The following is a 22,987-nucleotide window of genomic DNA, read 5'->3' as shown; positions in this document are numbered from 1 at the left end:
AACCACTGTAACAAAAGTACACAGTCATTGGATTAATATGGAATTAATAGATGGTTTGCGGGCCAGTCCAGGGTGAGCGGATAATCTGCAGAGCTTGTGGATTTCTCAGGCACAACATCTCTCATCTCAGAGGCAGACCAACACTTTATTGAACACGTGGGTGCTGCCACAGTACACCCCACTGCCCATAAACCTACAAGGAAATAGTGTTTGAGTCTCGAGGAATACGAGGTATTCAGTAACCTGACTTAAGTGTGTGGTATGTTAAAAACCGGTAATTATGTTTATATTTAGTCTTTTAAGTTTGGCTATTTAAACCTTCTTTACAATCTGAAAGTGAATGCACACTGGCCAGTTGTGTTTAGCCCTGAGGTATCCCATCATGCAGCGCCGCTCTCCACCTTTTGACCCCGAGCTTTCGCAAAGTCCCTGCTGAGCCGCTGGCCTCATTTTGCCCGATGAGAAAATGCCCAGATGCTCAAGGAGAGAAAACTTCACTCTTTCCATCCTCTCCGTCTCAGCTTCATTGCCTGCCTAAGTTTATACCATGTGGCCTTGCCAAGTGTGACAGGAGCCCATCAGGCCAGCAGGCCCGGCTCAGGTGTTCCTCTCACCTCATACAGGCTTGGCGCTTGTTGGCATGGACGTCCTGAATCCTCTCACAACAATAGTTACGTCTTTGGCCGGTGCTGCGAGCCTGTGGTTACCTGGGTGCACTATCTATGGGAGCCTCATTACTCTTTATGGAAGGTTTAATAAGACAATCCAAACAAAACCCTGGGTCCCAAAGGCCAAACTCCGTGCCAGGCACAAACACCACTCACACTGTAAAAGCAATTTGTCACATAGTTTCACAACACTTAACTCAGGCTCCTGGGAGTGCTGAATTGATTACAGTATTACTACAGGCACTGGACGCAGCTGCACAGGTCTGTTGGCTGGCAGTAACACAGAGACATCAGCATATGTGTGCTCGCGGCCTCCTGTAGACAGTCGTTTTCAACATATGTACTCGTACACCCATGCACACGTGTACTTCAAACGCACACACACATACAGAGCGTTATTCCTCTCTTAGTGTGTCTCTTTGGCGCAATTTGAATCAGATAGTCAACTGTACATGTTCCAGTGTTTTGTTGTGAGTGTGTATGTATGTACACACAACTCTAAACATCCATGTTTGTGATTGTGTTATAGTGGGGCTGGTGTTCGCAGTAGTGTTGCCTCTTGTTGCTGGAGGTAAACATGGCTAACGTCTGTTTCTTTGGCTAATTGTAGCCAGATGCTGGGGCTGTAGACCAGATGGGCACGGTGCGCGGTGATAGTTACTGGCTGACATCACTTCATAACACAATGCAGAAAGACACACACGAGAAGAGAACTGCAGAAAATGGAGAATCAAAAGCACTCAGTGAGAAAGAACTATGGTTACGCAGCAGAGGACTGGGCGAGGGTTAAATATTACAGAATACCTCTGAGTACGACTTAGCAAATCATTAAAAAAGGCTATTTTTTGCTGTGGGTGACTTAATTCTTTTTCATAAGGCAGTGGGATGTGGAGTGCTCTGTAGGACTTGTTTACAGTGGAGGCCAACGTGAAGGATGAAGGACGGAAGCAAATATCTGGGGAGTAGACGTCAGCGATGGTTATCAGCCCTGTCAAATGAATCACACCCGGTTGTTATTTTTGCTGTTTGAATACATAAATAGGCCGATAACGTGCCTCTGTGTAATTCAGACTAGCCTATAAAATGACTGGCATGTTAGCAAATGATGTTAGACCCCTTCACTTTACTGCATCTCCTGCAGAACTGTAGAGGCGACGCTTTTCTCCAGCTCTCTGACTCACTTCTTCTGTGAGCCGAGTCAGAAAATGCCATGGTCAAATTAAAGCTACTCCATAAAACACCATTATTAATGGCTGCTTTGTGCTTTTTGGCTGTTGTATAAATTCAGCATTTCTGATTTTTCAACGTGAAAGGCCCTGACAGATGCATATTTGCCATGTTATTTGTCACAGAAACTTTACTTCTGCCATGCACTGTTTTTATTGGCATTTGGGAAAGGTATTATGTTATGTAGGACTACTGACATAACATGGTCTGCATTATTTATTTATTTATTTTAACAAGAAAATGCTTCATTATTACACTACAGTAATGTATTACATTACAGTAGGCCTATTTGATTTTACAATTTATTGATTTATAATTATGCCACCCAGTTTTGTGAGAATTGTTCTAAGAATTGTTTTGTGTCATGCATTAGACCTATTCATATATGCACTGGTTTGGTGGATCTTTCTTTTTCTTTCTTTTTTAATCTTTTTTAATCAGTGTAAGTTTGCCTCGTCTGCAGGTGGCAAAAAAAAAAAAAAAAAACTCAGTGTCATGAGGATTTCATACTCTGCTCCCTGGAAGACTTCATATTCATGTAGCTCCCACATTGGAAAAAATTGGAGTCCTTTGGCCAACCTTTTTAGCACTCCGATGGTTGTAAAAAAAAAAAAAAAAAAAAAGGCTTAGTGGCTGTTGACGTCTCTAAAATATTTCTGCACACAGACAAGGTCTATAGCTCAGTCATTGACCTTACTAAAAACCACTCTACATAGTCCTGCACAGAGTCAGGGTGAATGGTCATGGAAATCGATGTAAGACTGAAACAACACTGCTGCTATTTAATGAAACTTGGAGACGAGGGAGTAAAGAGCTTTGGGGCTATATTTAAAACTGCCACGGCTCTTCTTAGTCATCAGTGCGGTATAGCACATGTAGGCAACCTGGCCAGTCTTAATGAGTTCATTCATAAACCAAGAATAATTGTTTTTAACTCTTTCTGAGCATTAGATTATTATTATAAGCTTGCTGTAATATAAAATTGTTTGTATCTGTAGTCTGTGATGTGCATGTCTGGGCTTTTTCAAGGAGAATAACTAACCTTTGTAAGGAAGAATGCGTTAGTGTGACTTACAGGAGAGGCTTTACTCTACTCTGGGCAGCTGTCCATGTTGTCCAGCCTCCAGCCACATCGTAACATTCATGTCAGGAGCAAGCCACAGCATAGCAACACCACACTGTCTTGAGACTGCTGAGAGCTTGAAATCCTCCTTCATCTGATAAGATTACAGCTCCTGACAATGTACATTCAGCTGATCTGAAAGAAAAACATTACTCATGTCATGATAGTGTTACTTTTGGATCTTACCGAGGCTTTTTTGCTCTTTCGTCTACAGAACGTCCGTGACTATGGGAGTGGTAGGAGAACACCGAGCAGCCAAAGCCAGGAGCAGCAATCCGTGAGCCACACCTCCTCACCCAAGGGAGACGGCCCCGCCCGTGTACATGATGTCATGGTCAGACATCAGTCTGAGGGGGAAAGGTGACATTTCAGCCCGGCTTCTCCCTCCTTTTTCTCTGTCCCTCTCATTATGTAAGTCGTAATTGGAGTCACATGTCTGCGTTTGCTTTGCAGCAGGAAACAGAGAGCTGAGCCCAAGCTTGCCACCGCCTCGCGAGGCCACCCACAGCTTCACGTCCAGCTTCAGAAGTTCACCGTGTCTGCTGACAAGGTGCCTGACCCCTGCAAGGCACACCTGCATTTCCTCTATAACAAAAAAAACACTCTTCAAATTAGTTTATGTATTCTACAGACCATGTGCTGAAAACTAAAAAGCTTGATATTCCCTTAAATATTGTGACCACAACCTCAAAAACTAAAATCTCATCATATTTCATTGTATTGTGACTGCTATAAATTGTCTAGTCACCACAGCATTGTACTCAATTACACCGTGATGACAGAAGTAGCCACAGATGTTAGGTAACATTTTTCAAATCTGCTCCAATTGCATTGATACTGCTACAGTAATTATCCAGTTGTCTTCAAATATGAGTGTGGGTGACTGGTAAGCCTGTGCTGTATTATTTCCAGTAATTGTTGCAAATTCTTTACTAATGCTGAAAATGGTGGGTGGGGAAGCACTGGGTTTAAAGGTCAGGATGAGACATATCCTGTTCGCTTTGTTTCCTGTGGTTTGGCAGCTAAACGTCACCTCACTTGGACTACTATCAACTATCTCTCCTCTTAATGCTTTCCAACCCTTTCCCTCAAATAATCTTTTTCTCCCTCTCTTTCGTCTCCATTACAGACTCTGTCCTGGCTCAAAGACAATGTGTCCATGGCCACGCAGGTGTGTTCAATGGCCAGCTTTGAGGGGCTGGAGGCAGCCAGGAGATGTCATGACGCTCTGGAACAAGAAATCCTCACTAACAGAGCCAGGATAGAGGTGGTCAAAAGGGTAAACAGAGCCACCCGTCCCACATTTACAGATGACTGCCACAGCTTCTCATAAAACACAAGCGTTGGGTGAATGCCGGAGACCCACCTTTATGAAAGTTTGTGACATTTTGATTGGGCATCTTGAAAGGTCTGGTCATGCCAGATGGAGTATCAATCAAACAATGAGCTGACATTTCATTCAAGACAGCTTTGGTCAAATAAAGCTCCAGCGTTTAGGCAGTGTATTCCACAATGTAAATCCAAGTTCTTAGTCATCACATGCTCTCATCAGTTTAATGCCCTTTCCTCAGGAGGGCCGAGGGCTGGTCCGCGCGCAGCACCCTGGCAGTGCCAAGATAGAGGAGTTCCTCGGCCAGCTGGAGGTCCTGTGGGACGAGTTGCGGCGGAGGCACCAGAGGAACGCCGTGTTTCTGCAGGCCTCAGAGGAGCTGGGCTTTAGGGTAAGACTCCAGAGCCCATATTCATAAAAATGTTTTAGAGTAGGAGCTCCTCTTAAGCCATACTGAGTTAGTTTACTTACCCCTGAAGTTACAGAGGAAATTTATGGTTATGAGGGATGATCCCATTGTGAGAAGCTTTATACTGGCCGAGAGCCGGGGCTGTACACACGCTCATGGTTAGAAACTCTCATTTACTTTCATCCTTACCAACTTAATTGGCAGAGCCTGCGAGGTATATCCCCAAAAATTTACAAAAGCTAATCCAAAGGGTATAAATTGTGCTGCCATATAATTCGATCATGGAATGGAAAGAGACTACAAATCCACCCACATTGATGAATGACTGGGAAAAGGAACAAGTCTTTTATTGCAGAAGATGTAGGTCAGCGTATGGTGTACCTCAGAGTCATCAGTGTGCCAGAGTTTAGGCTGCCAGTTCACCTATTATTGACTTCTTCGCAGGGTACATCACCTCCAGTGCACTAAATCAGGGCCCGAGTGTATTAAATCACTGTTCAAAGTGCACTAAATCATCCCGGAATCACAGCAGGGAAACCCTTAAATCCTCAAATGGATGATCTGCGCCTCCTGTAACCTTTCTGACACTCCTTTACCCCCCCCCCCCCCCCCCCTGCATAGGTTGTAAAAGTGCTACAGGCCCTGGGCAGCCTGGAGGCCTGGCTGGAGTCTGTGGAGCTTTCGATGAGAGAGTCCTCCCTAGCCGGGGACCCTGAGACAATGAGCATGGCTGAAAGGGAAAGCTGCCTGCTGGAAAAAGAGGTGGCGGCGCGCAGCTTGGAGCTCAACGCCCTCAGGCAGGAGGTGGACAGGCTTCGCGGTCAGAGTCACCCACATACAAAAGGCTTGCCAGCCCGCATGGAGGAGGTAGAAAGAAAGTAAGTTCTACAGAGGAGAGGGGAAGGTCAAGGGGCAGCCCACTGATTTCTGTCATCATCATAGAGGATTCATGTTATGGGTCTAAACAATCAGACTATACCCTGTGGTTTTGGTCTTCACTGTGGTCAGGAAATAAAGTAAGATTTTTTGTCAGTGTTTCCGCGTGGTTGCAAATTTAAGCTTGCCATTACTGCATGATACACAATCAAATGTGGAAGAAGTTTATTCATAAAATCCAGTATTCTTATTTAAGAAAAACAATTTCTCCCCATAAACCACAAAAGTATATATCCATATAACTCAAAGGTTGTTTTTTTTATTACTCCAACCTGGCAAAAAAAAATCTCCATGTGCTCATTCATAGCAAGGCTCAAGTTTATTCTCTTGTGATTCACAAAGCACTTAGCGACGTCTACCCCGGAGTCCTGACACACACCGACACCCACAGGTTGTCAGTGTGTGTCACTGTCAACCAATGTGTGTTTCAAGATGACGCCTCTCTCTGTTTGGGCTGAGTGGCCTCTAGAAAAGGGCTGTGGACTCTCAGGGAGACCTTAAAAAGCTGGCTGGTTTGTTGGACATGCCTGTGTCTACAAACACAAGTTCAGACTGTGTAAAGGACACCAAGCTTACCAAAGAAAATAAAGAAACGGAAAGGGCTCCATTTAAGTGTTTCCAGGGTGGGGGTGTTAGATGGGAGCAGTGATGAACACTTGTGCAGTCTGACAGGCAGGTAGAAGCTTCCTCTCTTTGCGAAGCAGCTGCAAGACAGTTGGACTGACATCATTATTTAACCCAGAGGAACTTAAGGCTAATTTGTTCTGAGAAAAAAAAAATACCATTTCGATTTGCTTCCCTTGCAACCTCAAAGATAAACAATGGAGGGGCAGGGTGCCTTCATGCCCTGAGGAACAGTATATATTTATAAGGCACATGATGTATGAGTTACGTTACATAAACAGCACTCTTGCATGATGAAATGCATTCTCGATGCTGCTTGTGGTCTCTGTAAAGTGGTTCTGCTGAGGGAAGCTGGTTTGTATATGCGGATGTGGATGGCACATGTGTAGCTGATGGTTATAACATGCGGCTGCTGCCGGTGTCTGGCTGGGTTTCTCAGGTACCAGCGTGTCCAGAGTGCCCTGACCCAGCAGAGCTCAGAGCTGCAGGACACGCGGATGCTGACGGAGTTCCTGGAGCGCGTGGAGCTGGAGGAGAGCCAGGAGCTCAGTGGAAGCCAGTACAGCCTGGGACAGGTGGGACACTGTTCAACATTTTACCTGGACACTTTGGGGCATGGCTGAAATGTGCAGCGGTGGCCAAACTGTTAGCAAAGTGAATTTGGAACTGGACGTTTGTTACAGTTCAGCATTTTTCTTTTACCAGTTTTTATTTGATACAGTTTTTTTCTGTTTCAGTTTATTTTAGTTAATTTATATTGTAGGTGTGATAGTTTTTGGTTATGTTTTTATGCTATTTCAGTTCATGTTTTAGTATTTTCAGTACAGGTGTTTTTAAAGGTATAAAGACAGAAGCTCAGAACAGCTATTCCCTATATGTTTGCAACATGTATTGTGTAATGCAAGCAATAAGTCATATAATTGTGAAATGTATTCATATGTTTGTTTTTTGTGGGAATATTTGTCTAACTAAAAGTTGGTCACACTCAGCAGCACAAATGAAATGCATTCATAGATTTAAATGTAATCTGAATAAGGACAGTTAGCTCAGATAATCTCATACAGGGCTCTGGCTTTTTCTCCTAAGTATTCTTGACATTTGACATGGGCCATACAAACAAGGAGAACCCTGGCAAGGCTTTCAACATTTTTTTTTTTTTTTTTTACATTTTATCTCTTTTACACAAATGAAAACTTAAAAACTAAAAACATTCTAAGTAAATGTTTAGTTTAGTTTAGTTCACAGGTAGACAAGACAGCTTTAATTCATTTTCCCCATAGTTACAATGCCTTTAATGCCTTTTTGTCTTAGTGTTAGTTTCTGATAATAACCGTGGTAGGCATTTTGAAACTAAAGCTTGTCTGGGAAAACTGCAGGGTAAATCTGTGTGCAAACTGAACAGGATATGCTCTTTTCTCAGTCAACAGTTAACAATAGCATGCCCTTGAGTAAAGCACTCAACCCTTCACTACTCCAGTGCAATCACTAAGTGGCCTCAAGTGTTTGTATGACCCCCTCCCTCTGTCTGCAACTGTTCCCCTACACTGCTGCTGTAAACAACAACTCGCAGTCATCTTGCCCTGTTAAATAAGGTCAAAACATAGCGTACAGGGTAAAAATGGGCGTGTCTTTGCCCTGTCATAATGACTGAATAGACAAGCCTATAACAACTGTGGTGTGTGTGTGCGTGTGCGTAACAGCCTCTCCACAGTGACATCACCTCAGCCCCTGCCTTGCTGGGTCTTCAGAGCAGTGGTGGCGCCGAGCCCCTGATGGAGAGTATGGGAGACCCTGTGGAAGAATTGCGTGAAGCTGTGGAGATGCTGAATGACACCGTGAGGGAAAGAGGCCGGTCACAAAGCCACGACCAGGCAATCCAGGAGCTGCTGAGCAAGGCAAGAAGAGCACACACTCTGTATAGACAACATCCAGCAAAGTCTAAATTGTGTTTATTTCAAACCCTTTGCAGACACTGTTCTCTCAGTGTCACATGACAGCTTTAATTGGCCACAAAGAGTTATAGTTCATCAGACCAGATGGCTGCCATAGTGTTTGTTAAGTTATAATGATCTTAGATGACGTTGAACGGATTTTAAGTCCCTCCACTTTTGTCGCAACCAGCTGCACAAACCAATAGAGCAACATCTGGTTTCCTTTTGTCTGTGGCTATGTACTTTAATAGGCCCCAAATGAGCCACCACTCCCCCTTGCTATTGGCCATATGAGTGTTTTCTTATTGGATTTGATTTATTCTGGGTAAAAAGCTGCATACATGTCAAAATAGTCATATAGTCAAGCATCTGTGCCCCGAGGGTAACCGATGGCAGCATTTAAAACACGTTTTTCCAGAGTGGCTGTCATCGGAAAACAGAGAGCACTTGGTGACGTTTAATGACCTAATGATGTCCTGCTAGTTATGATTCATGTCGCTGATGATAGTAATGATGAGTCTGTGCTACCCCAGCATGCCAGCCTGGTGGTGCAAGTGGAGGAGTGCCTGTGCTGGAGCAAGGAGCTCAGTGTGGACATCCTGGAGAGGGAGACAGATATGGCCGTCAAGTGTGAGCCAGACCGCTGTGGCCTGGAGACTCTGCAGGAGCAGCAGGACCACCTGGAGGTGAGAAGAAGATGTCGACCCACATAGTGATTATGGTGTAAACAATTAAACGATACAGTGGTGCTAATATGATTCAGTATTTCATTCCACCGACTTCAGATTTTGGACTTCAGCTTGGTGTAATGAAAAAGGGGAAGCCCCCCTCTCCCTCTCTTTCTCTGCCCTCTCTCCTCTAACACATTGTTCCACAGTCTGTTTCCTGTTGTGCCAGATTTTCTCACATCTAGAGAGGGCCAGCCAACCCCGGCTTTGTGCTGTGTTTAATTTATGATATAAACTGCGCCATGCAATCACACACATACACACATAGAGCGTGCAAAAGTTTATTATCCACAAAGGATATTTATTTATGCATGTGTGAGTCACTGTTCTGTTAGCGTCAAGTGTGTGTTTGTGTGTGTGCACATGTGCATGCTTTTTGCTCTTGTGTATATGTGTGCAAGTGTTTATGGGTGTGTGATTGTGAGTAAAGGTTCAGTCTGGGAGGGTGTGTGTATGTGTCTGGGGGTTACGGGGTTGGAGTTGTGAGGTTGGGGATGGTAAATTTCTGTGTGAGTCATTTTTGGGCAGCGTTATGTTTATCACACGCACACACAGCTGTCTGGACTTGATACCATTGAAGAACAGAAATGACCTAACCTCCCATACTGAAATAACTGTGCAGTCAGCGGACAGGCATGCACTCTACTTTGTGTTCCTGAGGCTTGCTGTAGCTGAGAAATGTCATGAAGTATTGCTCCCATAGAGCCCTCAGTGCTATTAATTACTGCCTCGTCAAAGGGAGAAAAAAGTAGTCAAGATTGCAAGCTCACTATAGCACGGCAGACCATATGTAGACCATATGGGCCTCTTGCTGAATATTATGTGTAAAGCTAAGGGAATGAACTCATAGTCAGAGATACAATTGGCAAAGGCTGTTTGACTGATCCCATGGATGATGAGAGATGATAGCTTTTTATTGTGATTCTCCACAGATTGACTATGAAGTCATCAGAGAGGAGGTAAAGGAGATGGAGAGCCAGGCCTCTCGTTTGCAGGAGCTGTGCCCAGAGAGAGTGCACGTGCTGGCGGCCAAGGTCCAGGCAACCATGCAGGCCTGGATGGAGCTAGGAAAGAGCGTGCTGGAGAACAAAGCAAGACTGCAAGAGTTCGTTCAGCTCCAGGACTTCTTCAGGAGCTACCTTGCAATGATGTAAGTGGGGCGTGGGGATGTTCTGACCCCTCTTAGAGCCAGACGGTCTTTCATAATCCCACTTCACTATGAGAGAACATCTGCCCATTACAATGCTGTTCATGGAAAGAACAGGATGTTCTTGTTGTCAAGCAAAGGTCTCTGGTGAAATATGTAATTTAAGATGTGCTGAGGAGGTCAGTGTGAGTTTCCTGGGCCGGGCATGTGTGACAAGTCAACGAATGTCTGTGCTATCAGCGAGTCTGGTAATTGTCATGTTTTGTGTATGCATGGCTTTCCTCACTTCTCTGCTCTATATCTTCTCCTCGTCTCCACCAACACCCTCCCCACCCCCTCTCCTCTGGACAGCTCATGGACAGAGGATACCCGGTCATGTATTTTCTCAGATACCGCTTTACACCTTGGAAAAGATGGACAGGAGCCACTGGCTGCAGAGCTGGACATGCAGATTGAGCAGAAGTTTGAGGAGTTTGATGTGCTGGCTGCCACAGCAAGAAACCTTTTTGACAGAGAACACCACCTCACTGACATGGTGAGAGAGTTTTCAGACTTATGACTCACTGTAACCCATGGGATATGTCCTTTACTGTAATTTGAATGTTTTTCCACTTTGCAACATTGAGTGCTGAGTGATGTGTCCATTTTTTGCAGGTAAGAGAGCGTATGGAGGAACTGAGGAGCATGCTTGGGTGGATTTTGGTGCACTGGAGGGCTCAGAAACAACAGTGGCTGCTCAAGATGAGGAGAGAAGAGCCCTCACAAGATAACATCTACTCTGAGGCCACAGTGTGCTCTCCCCTCACAGAGGTAAACAAACACAGAGGACTATACTGTAGTACTACACATGCAGGCTGGAGACATGAGCATAAAAGACCAGAGAAGTTAAAAGTAAGAAAGTAACAAATACCACTGAAGGGAAGGAGTTGCCTTTCTCCATTTTAGTCCTTTCTCCATTTTTTGTTGGGTGGTGACATGTTCATATATGAATGTGACTACTGTCCCTGATGGTCTACTGATGGTGATTCATAGCAGTGTTTTACTGCAGGATTGTTCCTCGTGCATTATGGGTAAGACATGGGACATTCCAGAAAAAAACTGAGTATGCAGCCCAAAGCACTAGAAATTATTTTGCCCTGCAGCCAGCAGTAGAAGAAAATGTGAAACTTACACATCCTCTACGTCAGCAACCAATAAAACAACCAGAATCATAAAAAACTCAACAAGCAAGTTGCGGACGATGGAATGGTTGGGGAAGGCCTGCTCTAAGTTTTCAACAGTGGGGAAAAAAAGTGTTGGACGTGTGATATATGGGGACTTGAAACGAAGAAAACCTAAGTGGTACAAATTGAGTGTTTCTTGTGTATATAGATCTATCTAAAAATACCATGATGGTGAAAAAAGTAATTTGTAGCTTTTGCATTCCTGCCTTTCAACTGCATTTCTTGCCTTTGTGTGACAGATTTTAACAATGACATGGTGTCAGCAGTGGTGGTTTTGGTGCAAATAGTTGTTAATTGTATTCTCTGTCACTTCCCAACAGAGTTCAGCTCCTGAGCTCGAGGTCTACGAGTCCCACCAGTCCCCAGCAGTCAGCAGCCCCTGTGAAGACAAAGCAAAGACTGCAGCAGACAGCCAAACCTCTGCCTTGCCACCCAGGCAGGCTGAGCAGCAGGATGAGAAGCAATCAGAGGATGGATACGAAGTCATGAACAGCATTGGATCACAGCTGGGAGAGGCCAGCTCTTCAGAGTCCCCCAAAGCCCCCATTTTGGTCCTCAAAGATCCCAGCACCCCTGCGCTAGGGGGCACAGTCAACCTCATCCTTAGCTTTGGTAACACAGGGGACAGTCAAGTTCAGGTGCTAGAACCCCCTGCTAAGATGGAGGAGGTGGTGGAGGAGACCTCTGAACCTGTCCACAGGGTAAGAAACACAAACCTTTAGTTATCTAGAAACAAGTCCTTGTATACCACTGGCAACACTGTAAGCCACCTCTGGCAATGGCATCACAACTTTCTTCTGTCTTCAGTGCTGATAGGGAAATTGCAATTAGATGTTAGTAGTTTGTTCCTGGCAGAAGGACAATGTTTGTTCATCCTCTGTCATGACACTCGCATGGGATCTCCCTCCTTGACTATCTGCTGCCATTCACTCCTCACTCTCCTCTGGCCTTCATATCTGCTTTTCTCCCATTTTCTCCCTCAGCCCGCTGTGCCTCAATCTTCTGCCTGTAAAAACTTTTGGAGGCGCTGCCAGGGGCTTTTGGAAAATACTTTGGGTAGTTTAAAGCGAAAGAGAAAGATTTATCGGCAGAGTGCAGACGAGGTAAATTACGCGGTGTGAATTGGTGCTGCATGCTGCGTCTCTATGAGTGGATTGGGAATGCATGCTGTGTGTGGTTGTTTTTGGGGGAGCATGCTCCACTAACCTCGGCTACAAGGTAAAACCAGTCTACAGTCTCCCCGCAGATTCTGTAGTCTTCTGCCCCATGCTGTCGTCACCCAGTCTCAAGGCCATGCATATAAGTTAATTGCAACAACTTGATACAAGATTAGAAGTCTTGCCAAAGTGCTTAAAAAAACACCATAAAGGTGTGTAAACCGTTCTGCAAATAAAAAAGTGCGTAAAGAGTTTAAGTGGGTTTATTTACAACCACATTCCCCTGATTAGATGTAATATAAAGTTATATGAATGTTTTGAACTAGATATCCAGAGGAAATGTATTACACCTTCTACATGGTCTCTTTTAAGAGCAGGTAATGCCAAAATCCTTTTAAAATGTATAATTTGCTGCAAGTGAGAGTAACTTACAGATTTAATCACCAATTGTGCTTTATGGGTTTTTTTTTGAAAAAGTGCAATGGTCACATTAAAAGACCTGACGTAACTTGTCATACAATCCAGCCTTGCATAACATGGGAAGAGTTACATAAGTAAACTTGAGGATTTAGCCATTTCAAAATCAAATACTGTTTATATGGATATCTTAAATCTATGTTAATATATTGGATGTGAGGTAATGACACTGAAAATAAATGTGTATATTTTGGATTTGCAAGAGTGACTCTGAGGCCTACTTTGAGATGACGTGTCTTTAGTCTTTGTGCTTTCACTTTGTCTTGTGTAAACTTAGATGAATGGTAAAAAAAACAATCCCTTTGGAAAATTAGACACCTAAATGGTAGATTTTAAAGGCTCCTGCTTTCCCTGAACATTAAAACTTTTCTTTGGACCGCAACTTGTTAGATGAGCCAGAAGGATTTAAAATTGGAAGGCAGTTATGACGAAGACAGAATGAAGGTGAAGAGTAAGAAAAGCACACACAGTCTCCTGCCTGCTGTGAATGTGGACAGAAGCTCTCTTTTCTCAATATGTCATTTCACCACAGGCCTTACGTAAACCTGGTGTTGTTTGTCTCTCCATTACTTTGCCACAATTGTGTAAAATAAGTGACCTCATCCCTCACTTCCCATGAAAGTTGTGCTCCAAAATGGCTCCCAGCAGGAGGGGGGCCCGAATGGCAACACAGGCATGGTCATTAGACGGAGAACTGGTGCTGAACTTTCAAAAAAGGCCCCCAGACTTCACACCATGATTTATAGTCTGGGGCTTCCACAGCAACAAGAGATTAGTCACAGAGTTGAAAGGTCAAGCCATTACAGTTGCATATGACGGCATGTTTTAGCCACATATGATTTTGATTAAATCCTGCAAGAGAGAGAGAGAGTGCGATTGCAATCATGTCCACATTTTTTTGTTCTTTCATCTATTTTTTTTGTGTCTTTCATGTCTGTGTATACATTTGCATTGGTGTGTGACATAAGGCTTGTACATTCCTGGTTCCATTGTTTCCTGGATGTGTGGGATGTGCAGGAAACAGGGGCTGATGTGTGTCACTGGAAGGTAGCAAATTGTCTTAGTCATTTTTGCTCTTATGTCATCATTCATCTGTAACACATGTGAAATGAAAACTAAAGAGCCCTTGTTCTCACAGACGGCTGCAAGGCTCTGGCCTGTAGCAAGCATGAGTCTCTCTGGGGTTAACCATTTGCCATGAAGTACTTGCAGCTCGAATTAAATGACTTGTACATGCCTAATATTCTTTTCTGTCCTTTTACAGGTAAGTACCTATTTGCATGTCAAGGATAACAACATGGCTCTGACCCCTGTGTATGAGAGTATCACACTACCCCGCCAAAAGACCCGCTCTGCAGCCTCAGCCTCTTCCTCCTCTCTACTGCCATCCTCCTCCTCCTCTTCGTCACCGTCCTCCTTAGTGCCTGCGCCACAGATGACTAGCGTGTCTTTCCACCCTTTAACAAGGAGCGGCAGCAGCTCCATTTTCAGCAGCCTCAAGAGAATGGGCAAGAAGAGGAAGAGAAAAAGAGATGCACGCAGACACACTATCCAGAAAATCATGGGGGTGGAGGAGCAAACAGATGGGGCGCCTCACTACGCCTGCGAGACAATCACATATGACACTCATACGTGGCCGCTGAAGGAGGGCCGGAGGAAGAAGAATTCCCCAAAGAGTCAAGCCAGTGGAGATGGAGTAGAACCCATGGCCTATATAAAGAATCCCCTGCTGAAGGACATTGATACAGAGTGTTCAGGAGAGTACAGCATTACCCCATATGCAGTATCAGAGGGGCCATCCGCTTTGCCCTCCACAAGTCAGGTGAGAAGTCACTGCAGGTTCCTCTCTTTGGGTTCTGTGCTGAGCTTCGACCTGCCTAAGGACATGAGTCTTATCCCCAGCATCCAAGACATCATCACTATTTGCCCTCCAGAGTCCAAGAAGGGGGCAGGAACCCATCCTGACCCACACTCCCAAAGACACACAGCCCTAAGCTCGTTCAAACAGACTCGATCCCCTCCAGTTACAGCCATCACCAGCAGCACTACAACCTGTCCTGAAACACAGGCTCCAACAGTTATAGTGAAAGATTTGCCTGAAATGGATAAGAGACTGCTAACACCTCCGCTTCCTTCCCTGGATGAAGATGATGATCAGACCGTACCATGTAATGACCTATCTAAAACCCAGTACAGCTGCTCCGGGGTCGTCAGTCTTCATGAAGATACAGAACAAGAGTGGGACAAAATGTCAGCAGTGCTCAACACCAGCATATCTCATGTTGTGATGGACGGGACCATTCAGCCTTCGCAGAAGCCTGAAAACAATCTGCTGAATGGGACCCAAGCTCACAGTCCCACTACAGCCACACACAGGCACGAATGCCCTAGCGTCCACACACTCATTAAAGACCTAAATGGACATCAGTACCATAGAAGACCCCAGAATGTGTATGAAGAAAGCCCTGGACCTCAGCTGACCCAATGCCTGAGCCAGGCTTCTCACATGGTGGTGAATCTCAAGTCAACGATGAGTGTAAGTGTTCGACAGGACTCAGTGGACTCTGGTGTCTCCAGCTTAGGCAGCTTCAAGCTAAGCACTGATGCTCCATGTCCAGACAACCCACAGCCCAAGGGAGTGGTAGGGAGGCTCATGTCCCTGGAGGTGGGGGGTATAGATTATGCAAAAACACAGATGAACAGTCGGGCATCTTCAGGTCCATCTCCAGACTTGTCTCCAGACTCTGAAACAGAACCTGTCCATCCAGACCACCAGCAGTTTGAAGAGGAAGAAGAGGAGCTGGAGGACATCTGGAACCGCACCAATGGCTACAGGCAGAGTATCTGCTCTGACATCATGTATCAGCTCCACCAGGAAGAAGCTGGTGTACCTTCACACCTGTCTAGAGAGCCCCCCTCCCCCTCCCCTTCACCTAAGGCCCAGGCTGTGCTCTACAGGAAGCTGATCACAGCCTCGGCGCCCAACCTCCTCGTGGCTGAGTTCAAACTGCCATCCTACATCCAGAGCTTGCTGGGCTATGACAAGGAGCAGAGTCCCAAAAACCAGCTCCCTCCTCTGGCCAAAGGAGACAGGAGGTCCTGGGCAGCCTTTCCCAACAGTGAACAAACCTGTAAGCCGTCACTGGTAGTGAATGAGACAGCATCTGATCCAGTGAGGCTACCGGACATAGAAGATAATAAAAGATACATTTATCAATACAGAGAGGATGAGGAGGAGGAGGAGGAGGAGGCAAAGGTGGGGGAGGAGGTGGAAGAGCACACAGGTAGTTCGAAGGTGAGGTCCACGTTTGTTATATTTTCTTATGTCGACACCTACGAGACTGTCCTGTCCTATTTTCTCCCCTTATTAATTCTACCTCGCTTATCATGAACCGTTTACTACATTATTACGTTAAAATGTGTATGCAACATCAGTAAGTATTTAAATAGCTCTTTTAATACTGTGAATACATGGTAATTTTGCTCTATAACTGGTGTGGGGTCAGCAGCTTTTGTTTCTATACACTGCTCATATTAATGGCAACAACATTTTATGTATAAATCATATTCTATCATCCATGGTAACTGTCAAATCTGCTCTTTCTCAACAGGATCAATCTATGAGTTTACTGTCAGTTCATATGGATCTAGATGGGCTCTGTCAGCAGAGAATAGCCTCTCAAAGCCTGGAAGACATAGCAAAGCATGAACAACTCATGGCCACAGGAGGGCGATGTAATACTGTGGTGAGAAGAAACAGAATCTAGACCTGTCTATATCAAAAGTATAATTCTAAAAGTGAAAGCATGCAAAATGTTTTTTTTTTTTTTTATCATGCACCACAGAGGAGAGTTTCTCATTTTTGTTTTAATTGTGGTGTTACTCCAAATCACTTTAGAGTGGAAAGCCTGAGCTTCAATCTATGGAGGGAACCCTTGAGAGGAAGCATAAGCTGCAGCTGGGAGGGAAGAAAGTAAGAAAGGCTCTATTTGATATTTAAGTAAAGCCAACAGCCAACAAATGTAAAGCCTGTAGTGAGCAACGCGTGCTTCATAGCCACCTCTTATCTTGTTTTCACAGGCAGCCTCCAGAGCCTGGAACTCCTACCACGCCGTCCTATATAGAAACACCTTATGCTTCTATCAGGATAGAAAGGATACACTGCGGGTAAGTGAGAAAACTACAGCAAAATGATTCCCAGAGAGCAGAACTGATTAATGCTTGTGGTGGATAGTAATTATGTAGACTTTGTCAATAATGATCAATATGTGCTGCAGAGTTCTGTGTGTGGCCTGCCTCTGAACCTCATTGGAGCTGAGTGCTCACCTGCACCAGAATACACCAAAAAACCCAACTGCTTCCGCCTGCGGTGAGAAAACAATAACTACTACAGTGCAATACACAATTTCACCTTTTTTATGGCTAGAGCTTGTTTTGATATGCACCACAAAAAAATCCCCATCATAACAAGCCATTTGATCTCATATTCAGTCTTTAAAATTTTGTTTTTTGTTAAACAAATGACAATATTTCCTAGTGGAATGATATAATCCCACGTTTCCAATGCAGTGCCACCTGTTTTAGGAATGTAAATATGTTGTATAAATATGTTAGAACAATGTAGAATAGGGCAGAGCAAGAAAGTGATACTTGATTGAAGAAAATTCTGGAAACAAGAAGCTTAGCATTGGAAATAAGTGGAATTATCTCATCCCAATGGCAGATTTTTTCATTCGTTTTAAGAAAAGCATGGCTTTAACACAGAGTATGAGGCCAAATGACTTGTTAAGATGGAGATTGCTTTGCTGGGTAGTCTTTGATGGAACAAAGGCAATAGCAGTGTGCAGATAGAGGCAGCCTCTAGCCCTCTGGCATGCTGGGATTGTGATCGTTGTGTTTTGTGTGACCTTTAGGTTGCGTGATGGGTCTGAATATCTGCTCAATGCCTCGTCACGCTTCATGATGAAGAAATGGATGCTAAAAATACAAGCAAACACTGGTAAACATAATCTCATGAAAAGCTGTATTAGAAAAATGCATGTGCCAAAGATGTGTGATTAATGAATTGATTTTTTTCTCATCAGGTCAACAGAGTGAGCCCGTGTCCTCGGTATCAAGTGACCCTGTCAATCGAGACCTCCCTCTTTCCTCGTAAGACAATGCTTCTTTGACAACTTTGAACCTTCGCAATGTGAAATTCTTTTGATACTCATAGGAATGCTGTATATCTCGTCTCTCCAGAAACCCCTCTGTCTGCTCCGCTTGTCACGGTCGGACCAAATGCCACTGTTCCTCCCGACATGATGTCACTTCCACCTTCCCCAGGCGCAAACCCACAGGCGCCGCCCAAGCCAAAGAGATTGTTGTCCTCACCAGGGAGTTCAGTCACATGCCACAGAGCCATTTAAAGAGCTTGGATCAGCAGCCTCCCATCTCATCCTCATACGCAGGTTGCTGTGGTAAGAGCTGCTGCTGTACGGTCAAAACCTTCAATTATCCGGGGAACGTTTGCTTCTATTTCAGCAACATCCTGCTTCACACTCACTTACTAAGCCTCATTCACACCTTCCCAACACAATCACCATTTTCTGGTGTTGGCTATTGAGTAACCCCAGTGGGGCCATTGGTGGTTTTGGCGGTTGTACATGAAGAGAGGCCATTTCTCATTCATTTTTCTGCACCCAATTTTCATAACCAGGCCTGCTTTCATTGGCACCCTCAGAAAAATAAATCCAAAGATTTCTGTGTCGCTATTTGGTGCTTGAGGGTAACTATTATGATGCCTAAGCAGTTTTTTATTGATCATCTTTCACTGAAAATGATTGTTTATGGTGCTAAGAGCCACCAGGGGGAGCTAAGGAACTGTTGTGCTCTTACATGTTCAACACCTAGGTTTATTAGAGCTGCACATAGACGTCTCACATCTGTTATTATCTGTGTCATGCTCTGACTCATGGACTTTTTGTTAATACTCAGTCCTTCTTTTCTTTATCCATCCTTTTATTTGTCCTTCTGTAGATGATGATTTTGGTAGTTTGAGACAGACAGTGACTCAGAGGCTGTCTGGAGGATCCAGAAACAACACGTCTTTGTCCCCTCACTCCCCTGTCTCCAGTGGTCAGGACTGGCTGAGCAACAAACGTCGCTCTCACTCCTTCACATCAGGTTAGTTTACAGCCACTAACCAAAATAACCACAAAATATTATTACATAATACTATTACATGTAGCTCGGTGTCCTTGATATCTCCTATTCTATCTTCTCTCACAGCAACGTATCAGAAGATCAAACCGACGATGCAGCCTCCTGGAAGTGGAGGCCGGGAAGGCGGCTCAAACTACTCTGTGACTCTGGTGATAGGGGACAAGTCATCGGAAAGCCCGTCCATAAGCAGAAGCACTGAGCCTTCCCTGCTGGGCGTGGCTGGGTGGCAGCAGGATGCCTACCAGGACTCTGCTCTGAGGAGCTACGCCAGCCTGCCACGGCCACGCAACAAGTCTGTCTTCAAGAAATTCTTTGGGAAAAAGGACGGACACCTCTGAGGTCTGGATGAGCTCTGAAGGTTTCCCAAAGAAACGTTTTACAAATATCTTTTTTTTAATGTGCAGTGCACATGATTGTTGAAGAGTAAAAAATAGCTACTGCAGATGATATTTATGTTTGGAAGAGTTGCCACAATTCTATTTTTGATGTGCTGTAAGAAGTGAAAAGACACTCTGTTATTGGTTGCTTTTATTATTGAGACAGCTGTTACTCAAAGTTCACATCTTTCTTTTTTATTTCTCTTGTGTGTGACAGGAACAATATTGTGTGTGCGCACTGTGTAGTTGTAGGTGTGATGCATTGAAAGGCACATTGTCCCACCAACCTCATGTTCTTATCTGTATTTGTCTGTTGTGTTTTTGGATTGTTGTGTTTTGGGGTAAACTACCATGTATATACATTACACCTACATGCTCTGTGGGGAGGCCTTGCCAGATTTAAAGACTGATAACATCACAACATCACCACAAGTTAGTTATTAACCACATGAACTCATACCACTTACTGTACAATGTTATTACAGCTCCCTTTGCCTCTGATTTACAGTGTGTCAGACAGACCAGACACGGTGCACCAAAAGATATTCTGCCTACCTACACCACACCATAATCAGCAGTTTGATACTGCTTGTGCTTGATTGATATTACCATTTTAATTACTAATTTTAGACAGGGATATTCATAATAAAACATCAATATCCAGTGATTTGCTTTGATTGTGATTAATGGGTGAAGAGTTTTGTTTTTCTTATTTTCACCAGAGCACTACTGTGTCTATTATTCAACCCTTGTTGTCATCTCCAGAGCCTTTGAAGCAGGGAGGGAAATGATGAGATGAATAGAAAGAGGATGTTACCAGAGATTAAAGGGCAGGCCTCTGAGCAGTTGGCCAAGAACATCTTCACATCATTAGCCTAATTTTTGCATATAAAAAGCTGCCACCATTCAAAAACATAATTGAAAACAAATCCATAATGAACATTGCATGTATGCTGGGAACCAGCAAGCATTCTCTAAACATACGGAACGGCAGCATAGTGAAGCGTATGCATAAAAGAGATATGGAAGGCAAAGTGCTGTTCCTTACCATTACAAAATACTCAGCAGCACTCGATAGATTTGTGGAGAAGAGATTAGAGAGGTAAAATGTTAAGGAAATGGATCACTTGGTGAAAACACTTTAACAGTGAGTTGATATTGATGAAAGATTTGGAATACATTAACAAGTAACGTCTACCATGCTCAGCTCTTAGCCAACAAACCCCCAGCCTATCCACTACACCATGTACTCTACAGCTACTTTATTTCACAGGATCAATGTGCCTTTCTTCTACTAAACACAGACTGAATCAATGTCAGTGCAATCGATACAAACACACTTTCACAGGGCCGTATTATAGATGCCAGATGTAAAAATAGAAGCATTGGGTTGTAGCACAACCGATGCGCCACCTTTCAGCTCATATGGCAGTGCCAAATGTCACACTCTTGTCTTCGCATGTACACACACTCATACTGGCCAACAGTAGCATATGGAACAGAGTTCGAATAGCTCTGCATTTGTGGTGGGAATTTGTCAAAGCAGCATAGTAGAGGCATTAATCATGGCAGGTCAGAAATCTGTGAATAATTATCAAGACTCTATAGAGCTGAATGCTGTATGACTCAGCCTCTTCGTACTGTAAAACACACCCTCCCGCCACTGCTCAGCCCCATGGAAGAAACACACACTGGATACAGCTGACATTATTCAATAATCACAGGTTGTTAACACCACAAAAACATCACAAAACATTTTGCTTAACATAACTATAGTACTTCTGTGCCTGTTGTGGGATATAATCCTGTCAGTAGCTTTGGTGAAACACCTGTTATAATGTTACTGAAGAACAACACACATGATACACTAAATCAGCTGCAATCAATCAGGAATGGACACACAAATGCCTGCATCTTTTGATTGTTGCTGCCTGACACGTGTGCCAGCTCTACTTCCTTTGTTACTGCTAGCCCTAACCCTGACCCTCTTGAATCTGCAGCGACCAGAGTCAAGTTAAATTCATTTGTGTGATGCCGGTGATACAGTGAGGCAGTCTGGTTTCCTCACCTCACATCGACCATGACATCATTTGTGAAGGTTTTTTCAGTTTACATAAAATCCCTGGATAAGCTGTGTTCATGTGCTACGGTAAGGATTTATATGAAATCAATACTGTGCAAGTGAACAATCCACAGTCAAACCAAACAACATATAGAAAGTTGCTGCCTTCATGTTCGCCATCCATGCATTTTGAGATTTTAAACGAGTAAATGAGAAACTCCTGCAAATTCCTCTGTATTAAGTCTGACAGTCACTTCCTCCATGTGGGAAGCAGCTCTGGACGACAGTCAGCCATGAGGAAAAGAACCAATCGATTGATCACTTAACGCCCCTGATCCCTGTGTCCCCTCTGTGCCCTCTGACCTCAAAACATCATCCGCTGTCAGCTCTTACCGCCCGCCTCATAGCTCCAGGGGTTGCAACCCTCCCCTGCCGAGAAAGCGATGCACTGACTCAGCTCATGTGTCACCACGCTCAGGAAAGAAGCCTTCCTCTCTGCCTGTGTGCGCTTATATAGCCAGGCCATGGAGACGAGCAGCACAAAACACACACCCACACAACACTCTGTGCCTCAGATGTTACATTTCTCCTCTAACAACTTCCAGCCCATATAACAAACAAACCTCCTGCGTATATATGTAGCCAGATGATGAGTGACACGCAGGAGTTATCACGCTAATTCAAAAAGAACCAGACATCACAAGGAAACACCAATGCAGCGTAACAAGACAAAGATGCCCTCAGGCCTCCACCTCTCCCCTGCTGCAATGGCACTTGTATCCTGTAAGGGTGCATGATTCTTGACACATTTCCAAAGAGAATATGTTGGTGGTTCCTTTATATCACAGCCAAGAGATCAAAATAAGCACAGACATTTGGCATTATTTCAGGGCAAAAATACATGTAACAAAGGACCAAATTTGTGCTTACTGAGATGATGCAATGATTTACTTCTCTATACTATCTCATTTTCTCATTTTCCTGCTTCTTTGAGCTTTGATCTCTGGCTTAAAAGGTAAGCTGGTGGCTGGGCGTGCTCAGGGCCAGGACAGAGGCTTTGAAACCCAACACTGTCTGGCTTCATCGGCCCCAGGGAGCCCATGAAAGTGATGTAATGGGAAGAGTGGTTTAGGAATCAGTGGTGGTGGGCAGCAATGTGGAATAGTGGTTAGGAAACAAGATCAAATGGCCTCACTTCGAAACCCCTCACATCAGATTTGACATTAACTGCCTACCTGTCAAGACCACTGGACCTCAGTCATCATTTAGTCATGCCCATTAGCAGAATGAGGCGAATTAAAGCTCAATTATGTCCTTCTGAATATCCGAAATCCCAATCCCTGGCATTCCTGGCTGATAACATT

At 44.2% G+C, this 22,987-nt stretch overlaps 1 protein-coding gene across 2 annotated transcripts in view; it reads left to right on the top strand.

Moving 5' to 3' along the window:
- The window catches only part of mymx (myomixer), a 32,304-nt gene extending 12,067 nt beyond the window's left edge, over positions 1 to 20,237 (top strand). For both annotated transcript variants that reach the window (XM_030070989.1, XM_030070988.1), the window contains exons 12-33: positions 3,233 to 3,378; positions 3,472 to 3,568; positions 4,148 to 4,297; positions 4,590 to 4,739; positions 5,379 to 5,635; positions 6,757 to 6,892; positions 8,018 to 8,212; positions 8,782 to 8,934; positions 9,909 to 10,126; positions 10,475 to 10,658; positions 10,778 to 10,933; positions 11,667 to 12,047; positions 14,245 to 16,275; positions 16,592 to 16,726; positions 16,879 to 16,953; positions 17,061 to 17,147; positions 17,258 to 17,349; positions 17,894 to 17,979; positions 18,065 to 18,131; positions 18,222 to 18,439; positions 18,999 to 19,145; positions 19,251 to 20,237. In XM_030070989.1, the coding sequence (XP_029926849.1) occupies positions 3,233 to 3,378; positions 3,472 to 3,568; positions 4,148 to 4,297; positions 4,590 to 4,739; positions 5,379 to 5,635; positions 6,757 to 6,892; positions 8,018 to 8,212; positions 8,782 to 8,934; positions 9,909 to 10,126; positions 10,475 to 10,658; positions 10,778 to 10,933; positions 11,667 to 12,047; positions 14,245 to 16,275; positions 16,592 to 16,726; positions 16,879 to 16,953; positions 17,061 to 17,147; positions 17,258 to 17,349; positions 17,894 to 17,979; positions 18,065 to 18,131; positions 18,222 to 18,439; positions 18,999 to 19,145; positions 19,251 to 19,522 (5,433 nt within the window). In that variant the 3' untranslated portion in view covers positions 19,523 to 20,237. The remainder of the gene's footprint in view (positions 1 to 3,232; positions 3,379 to 3,471; positions 3,569 to 4,147; positions 4,298 to 4,589; positions 4,740 to 5,378; positions 5,636 to 6,756; positions 6,893 to 8,017; positions 8,213 to 8,781; positions 8,935 to 9,908; positions 10,127 to 10,474; positions 10,659 to 10,777; positions 10,934 to 11,666; positions 12,048 to 14,244; positions 16,276 to 16,591; positions 16,727 to 16,878; positions 16,954 to 17,060; positions 17,148 to 17,257; positions 17,350 to 17,893; positions 17,980 to 18,064; positions 18,132 to 18,221; positions 18,440 to 18,998; positions 19,146 to 19,250) is intronic.
- The last annotated feature ends 2,750 nt before the right edge of the window (positions 20,238 to 22,987 follow it).

The sequence above is a fragment of the Myripristis murdjan genome, chromosome 15, assembly GCF_902150065.1.
Source record: "Myripristis murdjan chromosome 15, fMyrMur1.1, whole genome shotgun sequence".
Taxonomy (NCBI): Eukaryota; Metazoa; Chordata; class Actinopteri; order Holocentriformes; family Holocentridae; genus Myripristis; species Myripristis murdjan.
The sequence above is the reverse complement of the archived record's forward strand: the minus strand, read 5'-3'. Positions and strand labels throughout refer to the sequence as shown.